Source organism: Podarcis erhardii, assembly GCF_964252035.2.
Source record: "Podarcis erhardii genome assembly, chromosome: 6".
Taxonomy (NCBI): Eukaryota; Metazoa; Chordata; class Lepidosauria; order Squamata; family Lacertidae; genus Podarcis; species Podarcis erhardii.
The window spans coordinates 34782259-34800004 of NC_138510.1; the positions used below are offsets into that span (position 1 = coordinate 34782259).

Genomic DNA, 17746 nt, shown 5'->3' on the forward strand with positions numbered 1-17746 from the left:
AACCACACGGTCAGAGGCACCTTTGTAACACTGCTGAAAATTATTTTTGTGTCTGTGAGTCCTAGATAAAATGGAAAACAGCAGCTGATTGGTTTTTTTAAAAAAAGTCTAAATAATTTTACATAACAAGTGTTGGATATGCTAACCATTCTATTTATTCTTGGATGCCCAAAACTTGCCATGTGACAGGAGGAATAGTGTGTCTATGTGCGCAAGAGAGAGAAAAAGAAGGGGCCTTATAGGTTATGTAGCTTCTGAGGTATAGTGCAATAATCAGTGCTGCTTGCCTCATGCACACAGTCGCTATAATCAGTGTTGCATTTCCCACACTTGCAGCTCACAGCCACAGGATAGGAATAGTAGGAGACGACATGGTGTTGACAGCCAGGGATCATCACAGTCTTGTACAGCATGTCCTTGTATGTGCACACTTCCTGGGACAGGGCGCTCTGGGGCAGCAGCTTCTTACCATTGCTGTCCTGTAAGAGAATGCCAGTGGTTATTGCTTTTTGCTTAATCCTACCCGCATAATTTATGTTGTGCTCAGATAGAAATCTCTCCATCTCATCCCTCCCCAACAGTCACATTTTTGTAACCGTGCTGCTGAAGCAAGAAAGGCCATTTCATCCTTGTGAGGGGTTTTCAAGCTATGACATATGCATAGTCCCACCATAATGTTGAATTTGTGCTACAAGCTTGGTTCCTTGTGTGGTTCCTTGGCATGATTATTTGGGGGAGGGTTGCTGAGCAGGATCAAATTCCTAAATATGCACAGATTGGTTGTGACTTCTTGGCCCTCTTCTTTTGGTTTGTCCCATTACTTAATAGTTAATCTGAAATTATATATTTTGGTTTTTTCACTTTCTGAATTGGCCCTCCACTTTTCTAGTGGCCATTTGCTTCCTGAACATCTGCTCATTCTTTCAACATTTACCTTCATTAAACTGCTGGAACTTTGCTAACCCTGCTTTTCAACCTGTTGCTCAGGTACCCTTTTGAGTGCAATCTTTCACCATGACCTTTAATTTTTCAGATCCAATTTGTTGCCAATACATACTGCTCTTAGCTCCCACCCATCAGTTATTGATGGTCATCATAATAATTGCAATCCCTCCCCCCCCCCCGGCCACATTCTTCTCACCTACAGCCCTTCATCGCTGTTCTTTTGTTTTGGTTGATATTTATGAGTGTCATATTGATTCCACCTCTCTCTACCCACACTCCTGGCACTCCATTACTGAAGACCATGAGGAAGAGCTACTACAACACCAACCCTAAACCAGCATCATGTAATGGGTGAGGGCCTCCTGTGTGCTGGTGGGGTGAATTCACATTCTCCACTTCCTTTAGTGCCCTATAATCCACATGGCTAACCCAAATTTCATGAGAATAAAAAAAGCAAAAAATAATTATTGAATGTGCTCAAGGAAAATCATTTCCTCAAAAATTAAGAAAATGTCATAGTAGAAGCAAGATGATAGTTTGCGACAGATAACTGTCCTTGATCACTTCCATGTCTCTGAAAAGTCCATTGATTCAAAGCCTCGACTACCCCAGTGTCTCCCATTTCACCTCCACATTCAGTATAATGCCTCAAACCGTTATATCACCTCATTTGTCTTCCCTGTTGTCTAATAATCCTTTCCTATTTACTCCATAGGTCCTAAGCTACTTATTAAACTCTCTTTTTTCCCCTAACCAACCAAGAAGGAACTCAATAGTGTGTTGTAAGAACATACCCGTGTCATGCAGTATCCTTCACAGATGGTGGTGTTGATGGCCAGACAGAAGGCACATTCTCTCTTCTCCACGTGGATGATGTACTCAACGGGGACACAAAGGGACATGCTCTGCCCCAAAGTCAGGGCAAAGACTAGGAAGAGAGAGGTGAAAGGGGCAGGATTCATGCTGCATGCAAAAACAAAGCAAGGCAAAGTCACATTAGACATTGTGAAGTCAGGAGTAGCTTACTAACAGAATATAAGGGACTTTCCCAGTCTCCATTGCCAAACTCTCTGATCTTTTTTCTGTGCAATCAGGTACGTGGGTTCTCTGTGTACATAAACATAAAGAATAACTAGTAAGCTATTTGTGCCCTAGCTAGACTGATGGAGGGCAGGTCCAAGTGAGAAATTCCTAGTTAAACTATAATATGTACATCTGCAAAGACAAGGAGTATCTTGAAGAAAGACAATTGTCCTGACACACAGAATCTCTGCATCAAGGCTACCTTGCCCTTCTCTTCCTCCTGTCATTCCCATGCGCTTGCATATCTAAGGATCAGCAATGCTTAAAAAGTTCCCTTGAGCTTCAGGGTGCATGCATATATAACTTGGACAATAATGATTATGTTCTGCCAATCATACAGTAGCAAGCATTCTTAAATGTTGGAATAAAGAAGCAATGGAAGGTTTTCTCTACAATTCAGTACATGGTTGCCTCAGTCTAAAACCTCTGTGCAAACTAAGAACAGCCCCAGTAAAACCAAAGTTAATGATACTGTAAAAAGAGGTCAAACATAATCCTCAGGATTTGTAAGCCATAAGCTAGTAATATAGTATTGCTTGGGAAAATAGAGCTCCTTCTGCTAAGAGTGTCAGGTTGAATGAACAAAGCAATGACAGAATGGCAAGCCTCTGGCTGATGCCACAGAATGCTCCCTAGGAAAAGTCCTTTTTCTGAGGGCTTCTCCAGATTCATTGAACATTCATTCGAATTTGCTTGCAGAAAGCTTACACAGAGGTTAGACACTGGGCAGTATCAATTTTCCTCATCCTGTCAGTGCAAGGATAACTGCTTGTGCGACAGGATTTTTCTCTGTTTTCTCCCTGCGTGCATACTCTGTAGCCTCACCAAATCTGCTTTGGAAAGTTGGGAGAACCATCAGAACAGATTTAGCGGGGCACAAGGGAGGAGAAAGGTGAATTCTATTGTGCAAGCAGAAATCCTTGCATTGTGCGGACATTTACTTAGTGCTATAATGGATACAAGCCCATGTCTGGTCTTTAATGATCATCCATCCTGATTTGCTTGTGCAGTGTCCATACATCTTCCTGCAACTCATTAATTCATGCCATGCTTTTCAGTACATTTCCTGTGACTTTTCTTACTGCAAATAGCCTGTCTTTAAAAAAGTAGATTTGTTGTACTAGGGTGAGCAAGCAATTTAATTGCACACGTCTAAATTTATGATATACACTTAAATCCCTCCTGCAAAATAGTGACAGTGTGGATTCTGGAGGCACCCTGACAGTAGGGCACAAGTTGCCAACATCTACAAATATGCAGTCATTCCTGAATTCCCCACATACTTACATAGAACACTGGCCAGACACCCACCTATCAACCGTGAAGTGATGCCAAACTGGAAAGACCGTCAGCCGGCTCTTTCCTTCACACAAGAACCAGATTCTTCATTGATTCTGCTTCAGACGCAATAAGTCCAGCACAAACTCTGAGTGCATTTTATACTCCTCTGGTTAATTCCTGGCTGATCTACCTGTTTATGTAATTGCATTAATTGCTACTTCTAATCTCTGTAATATCTACTGAAGATTCATACTTGTCCATTCAGGAAATGTAATTGAGATATGGAGAACTATAACATCTCCGCCTAGCAGCTGGATGGCACAGCTAATTAATTTAATATTCATTCTTCACTTACCACAACATGAAAATACATATATATGGATTTAGGAAAGCCTTTGTTGACATTGGCAATTGCTGGGAAAGAACTGCCATGGAAGAGAAGCAAGCCCAGTTTGCAGATCAGGGGGTCTTAGGATAGATTTGAATTGTGATGGAAGAACCTAGAGGTCTATATGTGAAATTCTCAGCAACCTTAACAAACTACAGAGGCCAGAATTATTTGAGAGAAAGAATGTGCTTTGAATGTGCCTTAAAGGTATCGGTAAAGGTGGGGACATAGCACATGAGTGGCGCTGTGGTGTAAACCACTGAGCCTCTTGGCTTGCCAGTTAGAAGGTCAGCGGTGAGATCCTGTTGCTCTACCACAGCTCCTGCCAACTGTTTCCATGTGCTCTGGTTTCCGCCACGGTGTTCTATTCTGGCCACATGACCCGGAAAGCTGTCTGTGGACAAACACCGGGTCCCTCGGCCTGAAAGCGAGATGAGCACCGCAACCTCAATAGTTGCCTTTGACTCAACCGTCCAGGGATCCTTTACCTTTACCTTTTTTAAAAAGGTATAGCATGTATGTGGCCTCAGCTGAATGCATCCCTGTAGTTCAGGACTGTGCCTAGAAATGGTAAGTGTGGATCATGCAACTGGCTGCATAGGGCTGGTGACTGGTTTATTTGACCGGAAAGCCAGAAGTCATTTTCATTATTCAGTCTGTGGGACATTTTTGTTTCTCCTCTCTTCTCAAGGTCTCTAAAAATAGATCTACATCATGGCAAAAGGGGCTTAAGTGTCCAAAAGCAACACTAATTAATTTGACTTTCTATAATAAATCTCTTAAACCTATGCTATGATGAGTCAAGTACTTTATTACGGTCATAGACCAGCATAAGTAAAACATCTAAATAAATAGCATAACAGTATGAATCTAAGCGAATAATTATTAAATAAATAAGAGCATGAACCAAACATATACATAGAATACTTAATTAGGCATAGATAATGGGTGAGTAAAAATTTATAAGAAAAATTAAATGATCGGTTAACACAGCTATATGGGGTGGGCTTCAGAAGTGCAGATCTAACAATATGGGCCTTCAGGATTGAATTGTAGCATAGACCATTCTCCGTTGAATATCTATCATGGCAGCGCAAAATCTGGCGAATGAATATGTAACTTCTGGGGTCTCGTCATGTAGTAATAGGGAGATGTTGTGTTGTTCTGAATGCCCAGGAAACTTATATAAGATGGGTTGGATAAACCTAGTTCAAATGTCTATATAATGTTGGCAATAAAGAAGGGCATGCTCCGTTGTTTCCTGCTGGCCAAAGCCACATGGACATGAGTTTGTTATTATCTCATTGTTATATAATCTTTCCCAGGTGGCCCTAATTCAGAAATGGGGGCCCTCAGCAGATGGGTGGATCCTGGATTTCTGCAGGAAATAAATTGTGCGAGAGTGAGGAACTAAGCAGGGGTACATTCAGAGAATGACTGTCAGGTGCTCCGTCTGAGAATCCTGGGGAGTCTTCACATATGATATCTTTGGAACATTGCCAGATGTAAGTACAGCATCAGTACAACGGTCCTATTAATTTTAGCAAGATAATTGTGCATTGGATTGAGTGCAGCAATCATCACCATGGGTTTACATGAGCGGGTTCTATTTCTTCTTTTGTTCAGCTTTGAAACACTGGTGGGACATTATTTTATTTATTTAAAACATTTTTATTGCACCCTTCAGCAAAATTTATTCCAAGAAAGGAAGGAAGAAGTGACTAGTATGGAACAGAAAAAGCAGCAATACTTAGAAGTAGGTAAAATGTACTTTTAAAGCCAGTAGATGAACCTTCTAAAAGTTGTTGGACTCCAACTCCTATCGGCTTCAGTTAGCATGGCCGGTAGTCAAAGATGATGGGAGTTGTAGCACAGCAACATCACCTTTTTCTCCAAGATTCTCTCTCTCTGCCCCCCTCAATTCTCACAACCACCTTTGGGGCAGGTTAGACTGAGAGATAGTGGCTGGCCCAATAGACCCACAGTGAGCTTCTTGGCCGGGTAGGGATTTGAACCCTGCTCTGCCAGACCCTAGTCCAACACTCCAACCACTACACTACATTGGCTCTAGACATACTCAGTGTCTAGTTTGCCCTACATCAGATCAAGGTCCACTTAACATGCCAGGAATATGCATAGCTCTTTAAGTTGTTCCAATAAAGACAAAATCTCATTTATTTATTTTTAAGAGCCTTTGTTTATATCTTTAGTAGAAAGGGAGTGGATGAGGGAGTCTGACCAATGGGGAGAGGATGTGTAACAATACAAGGCAGGGCTTGTAAGCAGGCAAACTTCAGAGGTAGATGTTTTGGGCCATTATTGCATTGCCTAGGTAGGGAAGGGGTATGAACTGGGGTGTGGAATCTCCTCTTGGGCATCTATCAGACGTGTTTAGCTAAAGAGAAAACAGATATCATCATGGGGTGAGGTTGATGCTTGAAATGTGCCTATCCTATGCTTGAGCAAATGCATATTTGGTCTAATGAAATTTGTGAAACGGCTGGCAGGGTTTGTGCAGGCCATCATGTAAATATGTTAATATAAAAATATTATTATTTATTATTTATGTTAGAATAAATAAAGTATTTAGGTGTCTTAAATACCAGACCAGCTTCACAGCTCCTCAGCTGAAGATTCTGAGGTTTCATCTAGGAGACAAATTCTCACTCCAAGACAATGAGGCAAGAGACTCCATATAGTAAAAGTCCCTTGCACTAGGTTGTAGTTATGCCTTTTTTTGAATACACTCCTCTGTCATGTACCAGATCTTTCCACAATTCCCCTCATTAAGAGACCTCTTCAGAATCTACTATACCGTGGTAGTCCAGCTCCATTTCTGATTTATCTAAGGCACACTTGCTTCCCAGCTGGTTACATGACTTGTCCATGTGCCGCTTAAACTCTAGGATCTCCATCCAATGACAGCCAGTTTAAGTATTAATCATTCATCTCTAACCTTTCTCCTAAGCAAAACATCCTTCTCACTGACATCAACGAGTTGCACTTTCATGAAACAGAAGATACCGCTGCCGTGTTGCCATCAGATGAGTAATCCCAGGAACCCAAATATCAGGGCACTGGATGTGCCTCAATGATAAGCAACGCTACAGAAAATGCAAAAGATGGCTATTTAAAAGCAGGCAAGACGATGATGTCACATTTGTTGTAAAAATGTGCCCGTATTCTGAAAAGATTGTTAAGGGATGCAGACGTAATTATTCTGCTACAGCACACAACGGAGGGACAACGAAACAAAACAAAGCCTGGAAGATTTGTAGGATGAAAAGTTAGGATTTCAGAAGGAAGTCACAATGGGAAATGAAACAGGATGTCTGCCCTGAAACTTTTGAAGGCACAAACACTATTGAAATTGGGATTGCATAGAAGCAGCCAGACACCACCTTGAGCACAAATCATCAGGAGTGTACAGTTAAAACCCCCCACATCTGGATAGTCCCTAAGTTGTCACAAAACTGAATCTAGGGTCCCTTCAAGTGTCCTTACTGTGCATTCATAATGAGCTCTTATCAATAATTGCAATCACCCCCATCTCCAGCATTAGCTGCCACATTATATTGCCCAAGTAGGAACAGATAAATGTTGTCTCCTATTTTCAAAGTCTAGAAGCTGCAATGGCTTACAAAGTTTCAAAGTACAAATTGTGTTCTTCGGTTATTGTGCTTTTTATTATAAAATTATAAACTAAATCTAAATAAAAACAAAACAAATTCCTTCCAGTAGCACCTTAAAGACCAACTAAGTCAGTTCTTGGTATGAGCTTTCGTGTGCATGCACACTTCTTCAGATACCTGAAGAAGTATCTGAAGAAGTGTGCATGCACACGAAAGCTCATACCAAGAACTGACTTAGTTGGTCTTTAAGGTGCTACTGGAAGGAATTTGTTTTGTTTTGACTATTTGTTTTGTTTTGACTATCTGTAACTAAATCTAAATAAGTAGAATAAAATAAATCTAAATACCTATTCCTGCATTTCAGGGAGTTGGACTAGACAGGCATGTCCAACCCCCAAGAGACTGTGATCTACTCCCACTATAAAAAAAACTGGCAGTGATTTCTTTATTTTTTGCCAGGATCACACGATCAACCAGGATCAACCAGGGACACCCCACAATAGACTGGTTGGACATGCCTGAACTAGATGATCCTCAGGGTCGCTCCCAGCTCTACAATTCTAAGATTCTAGGAATGCATCAGAATAAGCATAGCATGGGTTGGGGAGGAAAAATGGGCAGCGAGGAAGCAACAGCAGTTTGTGCTTCTGAAGTGAGCATGCAGATTATACACAATATTTTGAATGTCCAATTAGGGAGAATTTGTTCCTGAACTAGAACAGGGATTTGCCAGATGTTGGTAGGTTTTGATTCTAGATTGACACTTCCATATGTGGTATGCTGATGTAGGAGCATTCACTTCCATTATCACCATGGACCAGTATCCACTCCTGGAAAAGTACACTCTTGCCATTAGCATCTGAATGCATCCAATGCATAGTCAAAACTCAAGCATGTCTTAGACTGGATTAGAAGATCAACACATGGTAAGTGAGGTGTCCTAGAACTGGGCTGCTGTTATCCGTGCTTTGCTTTTGGGTTTGAGACTGAGTTATTGTTTTTCTGTGACCTTTTGTATGAAAAAGATGGATTGATTTAATCCTTGCTAGCACTAGTCACAGGTTAATCATTCACTTGCAGTATGAATCATTAAACTGTTTTCACAGGCCTAATTGGTTAACAATTTGAGTACATTTACTTCCTGCTTATATGTAAGGTAAAGTATTGTTCCCAGAATCTTGGAGCAGATGTGGCTGGTTTCTGAAGGATGAGTACAAGAAAATACTAATGGTGCGGCATTGGACTTGTGGCAGTGACTTCAGAACTATAAGTATGGTTGTTACTTTTCTTCATATGTGAAAGATTGGCTTAGTTTCTAGTCTGAGGAAAATAACCAGCAAATATAAGAGCAGCTTGGTTTGTCAAACAATATTCATTTTTCAAGACTTTGCTTCTGTTTCCTCATGAATTAGTCTTCTGTTTCTGGGAAGGGTCACCTAGAATGTTCTTGTCATATCTCTGCAGCCCAAGGTAAACCAGACTACAGTACATTGTTGGTTAATTACTACATCTTTCCTAGACTATTTCTGTACTCATCAGAAAACAAACTGGTGAGAAATTCCGGAAGGGTGTCTGTGTCCCCTAAAACAGCCTCTGTTAATGGGCAAATCTCCAGATGTGGTTGGAGTACAACTCACATCATCTCTCACTATTGGCTGGGACTGAGGGGAATTGCACTTCAACAGGCTCTGGAGTGCCACCCATTAGCCACCCATGTGCTAGTTATTTGCACTGAATTCTTTTCACCTTCTTGTTTGTAGCCCTCTTTCTATGCAGATCATGTATCCAACTTTGTTCTGATTTGGAATGTCTCTATGATGCAACTATCATGTGACTATCTCTCTTGTTTCTGAAAAAATAAGTAGGGCTATGATCAAAAGCACAGTGGCTTTAATACTCTTCTTACTCTTGAGAAGGAAATTGTTAAAGTCTTCCTTTTAAGAATTGGGAAAGATCATTCCATGGGGATAGTTGTAGAAACTGTTTTCTTGATACACCTGTCAATTCATGTTGTGCTGAAACACAATCTTATGGTACATACATATCATTTCTTGTTAAGTTTCTCAGCTATATTCAAATGACAGGCCAGGCCAGCCCAGGCCAGCCAATAATTGTTCTGCATGACTAACCTTAGAATTCTTTTATAGTTTTCCGTTACCATAGAGATCTCTATGGGCTTTGCCCAGCCCTGCAGTGAACATATCCCAAGTAATTAAACAAACAGAAACAGGCTAAGGCTAAGTATCTGTTACTCGGGCCGTTGCTGCCGTCATCATCTTTGGTGAGTTTCAAGAGATTTGGAGTGTGTGTGTGTGTGTGTGTGTGTGTGTTAGGGGAGTGTATTGCTTTGGATGAATCACAGATCTCAAGCTGAAGAAGAGTGCTTTGCGGGGATTCTGGGCCTGTCTGAGAAGCAGGAGTTACATAAGTATGGGTTTGTCTACACTTCTGATTGTCTCAGCACTTTCCCCCAGGAAAACCCACTCCGTACTGATGAATCAGAGCAAATGTCAATCGAGTCTTCCATGGATTTGTGATTCAGCAGTAGAGAGCAGGTTTTCCTAGAAAAAGCTGTGGGACAAACAGAAAACCACTCAGACCCGTGCCTAGAAAGCACAGGAGAAGTGGAAAACCCCTTGGGCCCGAGCTTTCTAGGCATGGGACAAGAGAAAGTGTAGAGCAGCATGTAAATAATGTAAATAAAAAATCTACTTGCTGCAGCTTCTTGTCAGTTTGCCAGGTTGCGAGCTTGGAATTGCCTTCTAAGCTTGAATTATGCTGATGAACTGGAGGAGTAGGCAGAACTGCCTTCTGTTGTCCCTCCCTATTCCAGCCTTTGGCTTGGCCTGTGCCTCAGGCAGCAGGATCCACTGAAGCAGCGGGTCCCAATGTTGATCTCTCCCCCCATCCCCACCCCCGTTCCTGATGTATATCTTTCCTCACCTTTTCTTTCCTGGGGGGGAGTCGAGAGCCATTTTGGGGTCCACCTCAGGTGCCGAAATGTCTTGGGCTGGCCCTGATCCATATGTTTAGATTGATAATTCAAGTCCTGTTCTTTCCAGCAAACAGGAGATGGAGAATAAGATGTTTCCTTGTCTCCTGATTCAGCAGTAGATTCAAAGATAAAGGTCAACTACAAGTTAACAACCTGTTAACCAAATATTATTTGCATATGGAATCCACTATGGCCATGATTTTCAGTTACCATTGTATTTCATGAATCTGTCTGTCTCTATTGTTGATTATTCACCAAAGCCAGACTAAATGTATTTTCATCAGAAGTACTAAATGGCAGACTGTCTGGCATACCCTATCAGAATAGGTTCTATGAAGAATATCCTACTACAATGTCAGCAGTTCAAACAAGCCAGAGATCAATTAATTAAACCCTTATTGGTAAACTTAACTGGAAAATCTGAAGCCTTCTACCTTTAAGTACCTCCTTGGAGATATGTCAAACAATACTACCCTGACCGTGGCTAAATTCCTCTTAGAAGTAATAAGAAATAGAAACTTACATGCTCTGGATAAAACATATTGGCCGCCTTGGAATCCTTTCCCTGTATTTCTGTTTTATTTTGCTTTTGAAAATTCTTCTGTGGGTCTTTGGACCAAAATAAAGAATGTTATGTTATCTTATCTTATAACTTACCAGCATAGTTCTTTTGAATACAGTATCTGGTTCTGGTAGTGCTATGAAAACTGTTAAGCCCTTCACATTAACACAGGGTATTCATACCCTAGCAGAGTACAGCGTTGATAAGCCCCAACGGAGGCAAAGGTTACAAGTTTTCAGTATGCCAAAGGCCAATTATTATTGTTCCACATTCACAGCTCATGATTACAAACTGCATCAATCATCTTCATCCTATTTGCCCTGTGAGGTCTGACACTACCTTTCACATGTTACTGATAGGAATCTAAGACTCAGTATATTAATTGCTCAGGGCTAAATCTAGCATATATCAAAGTTAACCCGAGTCCAAGGAAAACATGCTATCACAGTTGTGACACGCTAAGGCTCCATTTATGTATTTCTGCTGAGGTGTATGCCTTCAATAAGCCACGGAATTGACAAGGAAGCATTGAAATACTTGGTTTGGCGGTAAAGGCTTCTGCTGGCTCTACTCAGAGCATCCATGTTTGTCTCTTACCTCTCAAGGGGCAGAATCAATTGGTAATTACAGGGGATGTGTGTTTCTAACCCTACTTGTCTCTCTCAGTGTCTCTCTCAGACCAGAGAGGTGTATGCCTTATATGAAAGAACTAATAATTGAGAAGATAAAGTTTAATGCCTTCTGCTCTTTTACACCTCTAAATGCTTTTGCAGAGAACCTAGCAGAAGCAATTTTGATTTATACCCATAACTCTGTTATTGTTGTTTTAAATATGTTTCCACAGGAGAAAAAGCTAACATAATTGACAAGGAAAAAACAGAAAGCTATGATGGACAAAAGAACATATGTTTGCCTTGTAGTCTCCATCATACTGAAGACAGTTTCACTTCAGACTACAAACTACATCCCAACAATGAATACCACATCTAGGACTGAAGGGCTGACCGTTTCCAGTACAGAAGCAGGCAACATCACTATATTGCAGAATGGAAGTGCCAGCTTGAGTACATTCACAACAACAGTGAATATTACCAACTTTCCTACGCTTCTACAAAGCACCCATTCTCCTCATACAGAAACATCAGCTATGACTGCTGAAGCCAAAACTGTGATGACATTTCCCACAGAGTCATTCTCTACTAATTCTACACATCAAGCCACAGTTGAAGATTTCAATGTCACAACTTCAGCTACCACATTAAAACCGACAGTCCAGCCTTCTAGTACTGCACCACCAATCACCAGCAAGGGCTACCTTTCAGTTTCAGCAATTCAGTTTCCAGGTAGGTCTGATGGACAAAATATAAAGTTACAGGCAAACACATGTAAACTGAGACCTGATGCTGTGATGTTGTTTTATAGTGAAAAGCTATGTTAAGAGTAGAGAAGTGGCAGGAGGAGGAGTGCCTCCTGTTTATCTGCTCCAAATCACCCTTCCCACACCTAGCTTTTCCCCTATTGCTTCCAAATAGCATGTTTGTTCTTAGGGAAAGGTATCCCATCAGACTACAAGGACATATTGGAACAATGTTTACCTTCCTTTGTATGCACATTCGAAGAGTCGCTCTTAAATTGTTTGATATTGAAAATGACACATGATGAAAGCATCTGTAGCAATAACTAGAATATTTTAGTAGTGACCCCCAAGACCCTAAATATACTTATCTAGAAGTCCCATTATCATTGACTGGACAATTGTCTGAATAAACATCCACACTGATTTGCAGTCAGCAGCACACTAAGCTATTTCAAAATAATAATAATAATAATAATAATAATAATAATAATAATTTATTTCTATCCCGCCCATCTGGCTGAGTTTCCCCAGCCACTCTGGGTAGCTCACAATCGAGTATTAAAAACAATACAGTATTAAATATTAAAAACTTCCATAAACAGGGCTGCCTTCAGGTGTCTTTTAAAAATAGGATACTGTAGTTGCTTATTTCCTTGACATCTGATGGTAGGGCGTTCCAGAGGGCGGGCACCACTACCTAGAAGGCCCTCTGTCTGGTTCCCTGTAACCTCTTCTCACAATGAGGGAACCGCCAGAAGGCCCTCGGTGCTGAATCTCAGTGTCCGAGCTGAACAATGGGGGTGGAGACGCTCCTTCAGGTATACAGGACCGAGGCAATTTAGGGCTTTAAAGGTCAGAATCAACACATTTAATTGTGCTCAGAAATGTACTGGGAACCAATGCAGATCTCTTCAAAGGCAGCCCCACGAAGAGCACATTGCAGTAGTCCATGCGGGAGATAACTAGAGCATGCACGACTCTGGCGAGACAGTCCGTGGGCAGGTAGGTCTAAGTTTTACTGAGCTTTTTAAACTAAGTATTAGTAGGCTTTCTGTATTATTTCATTGCAGCAGAAGGAGCTGGTTTGAGCAATTCAGATACCATCCTAACCATATTTTTTGCCATTGTTCTCGCACTGACAATTCTCGGATTCATTATATATATTTTCAATAAATATCGAAAACGAAGAGACCAATTTTCCCATCATCCACTTTATGATGCCTCTTTTGAAACAGGTTAGTATATTTTAAATCAAATACCAATATCATGTACAAGACTAATGAGTAATTATGGGAAGGGGCAATACTCAGCTTTTTATATTCATTCATAGTAGCTGTCTTCCCTTAGTCACTTACCAACCACTACATGCTAAGTAATGGAATGGCACAGCAAATGGTAACAATTTAAAACAGCTCCAAGAGGTACTACTGCTGTTTCTCAGTCTAGTGGTAAAATTAGCTGTTTGTTGTGTGGACTGTAGAGTCTGAAATGGAAGTGGAGTTTCAGCAGCAGGAAACATTGGGTTTACCAGACAATGTGACAGTTTCCTGCAGAGAAAGGCTACAGCCTAAATGCATGCATGAGAGAAAAGGAGACATAAATGTATGAGAAAGTTTTTGAGTATCAATGTTTAGCTTTAAAAAATATTTCTGTTTTTTTGAAATATGTAAAGGAATAATGTTTATAACCAAGGGCCTGTGGCACAGAGTACTGGGTGCACAGATGCAAAAAACTTATTTGTGCTCATATCAAAGCCCCCTGAGCCTCTTGAGGTGCTACTTGAAAAGGCAAATGACCCTTTTGACCAGTGTAATTGGCTGCCTCTGAAAGGAAGAACTAGAACATTCACATGTGCTGCTTTGAATCCATGCCAACATATTTCTATCCTCACTGGGTATGTTGTACATCTGAACTGGATACTGGCAATTTTCTATGAATGATACTTAAATTGTATCATTGCACAAGGAAGATTTTAAGTCTTTAGCTTTTTGGATTGATCATTTCCCAGTAATATTTATTTTTTAAAAACTGTTTACAGTGGACAGATATGCTACTCCAGATGACACACTTGTAATATCAGGAGGCTTATATGATGCACCAAGAATTTCTAATTCCAACATGACAGTGTATGACGATGATGAGCTTCAGGCTGATCAGTTACCATTTAGTGCTCAACCTGGACAATACAGACTGGAGTTTTTGCCTGGTGAAAAAGAAGTGGACTTTTCTTCAACTTATGAGGGAACATTTCAAATACCACCAGGAGGCATATAATTGTTGGAGCACAGGAACTCTTTTAAAGTGGCTTCAATAAATATTTGAACTTCTATCCAGCTCAATAAAAATAAGAAAATAAAATTAATAAAGTATATTTATTTGAAAACAAGGAACACTTCCAGCAGTAGAATACAGTTATCTGCTACTCAGTGACAACGAATGACTTTCAATTTCATTGGTAATATTGTGTTTAATTAAATAAGATGAGCCTTTTCTGATTCATTCTTTCACTAACCTTACATTTCTAATCTGTTTATGTTAACCTATACATGCAAATGAGCATGCAGGAGAGGATTGGCAGAGGACTTAGTGGAGCACTATTTCCTTCTTCTGTCCCCTGCTGGTCCTTAGCTGATCATAGAATGCTATGCATTGGTCATTACTTACAACCCTGATCAAGCCTACTATGTATGCATCCAGATAACCTTTTCTCCTGATGGCCCTGTGCAAAAGTACTCTAGATCCAGCAAGGGAGGGATGGGAAGAAAGAGGACTCTACTGAGCCCTACATTGATTCTTTTCCACACATGCACCTGTACCTACAGGAGATAGATCAGAACATAAGTTCTTGGGGAAGCTTATAATATTTAAATTATTCCAACACTTCCTGCCCTTTTAACAGACTCAGGACACCCTATCTTTTTTTTTTAAAGTTACTGAAACAAAAATGTAATGAAGGCAGAGTATTCAAATATGATAAACTAAACAATTAGTTCAACATTACAGTAAGTTTCACTTATGCAAAAAGTTTTCCAGCTTCTTTCATTTTTTTCTTTCTATCCACTTTGGAGATTGCAGTCCATCCAGCATCTCGCATCTTTCTTAAAGCTGCAACCTTAACAGAAGATCCAGGAGTTTTCAAAGTTGGTGGCATGTGAACCTGTACACAAAATTGAAAACTTCACTTAATTTTATTAACACGGCAATTGTGATATATGTTTTGGCTTTTAGTAAAATTGTGAAGATACCTTTTTTGGTGTCATGACACATAGGCAAGAAGTTTGTGGATAATCTTTATACAGCTTTTTAAACATTTCTTCCTCTGAAACGATGCTCTTGAAAAGAAATTGGTTTTTTTAAATAAATGCATAATAACATCTAGAGTCTTTCTTTTCCTTTTTCAATATACAACATGGAAAAATTATTTCATTACACACATTCAGTTTAAGAATAAGGAAAAACATCCTATGACTTTTTAAACCTAGAGGCCCTAGTTCACAGATCTTTGTGTGCAGCATTATGCTAGGTACATATCAATAGTACTGTGCTAGATGGATTATGGGTCTAACTTGATGTAAGGCAGCTCCTTATGCTTTATGTTATCACTATGTATGTTGGTTCAGAACCAAGAAGGAAACAAAATGTGGTATTCAACTGAGCTTCAGTCAAAGTAGACCTATTGAAATAAGTAGACCTAACTTAGCCATGTTTACTAATTTCATTTGGTCTACTCTGATTAAAACTTAGCTGGACACCACCCAAAGAGAAGAGCACTGAGAGGGCTTAGCTGGGAATACCTAAGAACTGAAGTGCAGCCACAAGGCTGGAGCTGTATAAGCTGTTTTCTGGGAACTAAAACAGGCTGAGTGGCAACGCTGTCTGCTTTTAGGAGACTGCTTGCTTCTTGTATGTATATAGGAGAAAAACAAAGAAACGATTATTACAAGAATCTCTAACTCTCTCATTAAGGAAATGAAACCCTATAGCACTGCTTCTAGACCAGCTCTAGACCATCTCACTGTTCAGAGAACTGGGGAACACATAACAATATTATGCAATCTAAAAACAGTGTTATGTTTCATATAAGTATGTAATGGAAACTACAGAAGACTGGATAGACATGACTTTCATTACACACCAAGAAATAATTTGCTTAGTTATATTACTCTATGACATTTCAAATTAGGAAGAATTTCCGATAACAATTAGAAAGATCTTTGGAAAGCTCTAAATCAGGGACATGTAATCTTCCAGATGTTGTTGGACTTCAGCTCTCATAACACCCAGTCAGCATGACCAACAGTCAGTACGGATAGGAGTCCAGCATCTGTGGGGGGGGGTCCAATCCAGGGGGGGGGGTATCAAAAGAAATTTACCAAACATAATATATGCCTCTATCTAAGGTTTTTTTTTGTTCAAATCTATGTGAACCTTGAGGGGGAAATGATCTGGCTAGGTTAGTTGTTACTTCATAGGTTCCAAGGGCATCTGATCAAGGAGTAGTAATCATCTGTTCTGGTGAGAAAAGCAGTTACTTTTGGGGGGGAGATAATCCATGGAATCATTTATATGGCTAGGGGGGGAAAATATTTTTATGCTGTAAAGCAAAAGAAATGGCATGTGATAACAAAAAGCACTTCAAATGCCTGTTTACACACACACACACACACATATATTTCTTATTTTCAAACTAATACCAGGAGGTCGTTCTCAGAGGTATCTGACTGAGTATCCAGTTCTAAAAGAACTTTTCTTTTTTTCTTTGTTACTTCTTCTGAAAGTAGGCTGGTGCTTTCTCTTAGTAATTTAGATTTTGGAGGTGTTTTCACAGTGTAAGTCTATATGGAATAAAAGAAATATTTTTTTAAAATCCATGATGCTAACTTTAACCTTTTTTAAAAAAAGACTCTTTTAAACCTAGAAGCCCTTGTTCACAGATCCTTTTCTTTAGAATTACGCTATGTACAGATAGTACCGTCAGGCAGCTCCTTATGCCCTGTAATTTCTGGGCATGTGAGACCTGTCCCAGTATAAGCAACCATGAATGCAGCCCCAAAATATGGAGATTCAACTACTGTACATATGTAACTTTTTTTTGTGCACAGAAGACTTGATTTGTAAGGAAATTTGTAGGTCTTGATTGGTTAAGGTGAAAAACATTTAGATTAATGAGAAAGGAAAATATTAATCCCAAAAAGATATATGTAGATTGTAAAGGAGTGGTCCCTACAAACTTTCTTAGGCTTTCCCAAAATAAAAATTTGTTGTGAAATAAATGCATGTGGTTGAAGTGGATTCCAACCTTTTTTCTCAGCTAGCGCTGCATAAGTATAAGCAACTTGCCTAGTGAATGGAAATGCAAAGCTAGCTTTCCAGCCTGCACTGTACTCCCTCTGAGTAAGTGGCAGTGCTGCTGCTGGCAAGGTAGCATTGCAGCTCTGGACCACTGAGTGAGCCGCTTCTGTGTATGGGTTACAGATACCTTTTGGCTGGTTGCAATGATGAG

General features: G+C 40.1%; 3 protein-coding genes across 14 annotated transcripts in view; 1 reads left to right on the top strand and 2 right to left on the bottom strand.

Annotated features, from left to right (window-relative positions):
* Nucleotides 1–132: 132 nt before the first annotated feature.
* On the bottom strand, nt 133–11724 carry TSHB (thyroid stimulating hormone subunit beta). 4 transcript variants are annotated; one of them, XM_081865073.1, is made up of 5 exons: nt 10848–11724; nt 10273–10428; nt 6654–6801; nt 1740–1908; nt 133–479 (listed from the first exon to the last, which is right to left on the bottom strand). In XM_081865073.1, the coding sequence occupies exons 3-5, from the start codon at nt 6686–6688 to the stop codon at nt 237–239; spliced, it is 447 nt and encodes a 148-aa protein (XP_081721199.1). In that variant the 5' UTR covers nt 6689–6801; nt 10273–10428; nt 10848–11724; the 3' UTR covers nt 133–236. The 4 variants fall into 4 exon arrangements, with proteins under 4 accessions (XP_081721199.1, XP_081721200.1, XP_081721198.1 ...); XM_081865074.1 differs by lacking the exon at nt 10273–10428; XM_081865072.1 differs by lacking the exon at nt 10848–11724 and having other exon boundaries at nt 10273–10650.
* On the top strand, nt 8491–15164 carry LOC309343457 (uncharacterized protein). 3 transcript variants are annotated; one of them, XM_081865044.1, is made up of 5 exons: nt 8491–8599; nt 9477–9610; nt 11731–12229; nt 13314–13478; nt 14282–15164. In XM_081865044.1, the coding sequence occupies exons 3-5, from the start codon at nt 11773–11775 to the stop codon at nt 14515–14517; spliced, it is 858 nt and encodes a 285-aa protein (XP_081721170.1). In that variant the 5' UTR covers nt 8491–8599; nt 9477–9610; nt 11731–11772; the 3' UTR covers nt 14518–15164. The 3 variants fall into 3 exon arrangements, with proteins under 3 accessions (XP_081721170.1, XP_081721169.1, XP_081721168.1); XM_081865043.1 differs by having other exon boundaries at nt 8496–8799; XM_081865042.1 differs by having other exon boundaries at nt 8496–9610.
* SYCP1 (synaptonemal complex protein 1) overlaps nt 14597–17746 on the bottom strand; it is a 48159-nt gene continuing 45009 nt past the window's right edge. For all 7 annotated transcript variants that reach the window (XM_081864899.1, XM_081864904.1, XM_081864900.1 and 4 more), the window contains exons 30-32: nt 16938–17078; nt 15489–15575; nt 14597–15400 (exon numbers count right to left, since the gene is read on the bottom strand). In XM_081864899.1, coding sequence (XP_081721025.1) covers nt 15257–15400; nt 15489–15575; nt 16938–17078 — 372 coding nt within the window. In that variant the 3' untranslated portion in view covers nt 14597–15256. The remainder of the gene's footprint in view (nt 15401–15488; nt 15576–16937; nt 17079–17746) is intronic.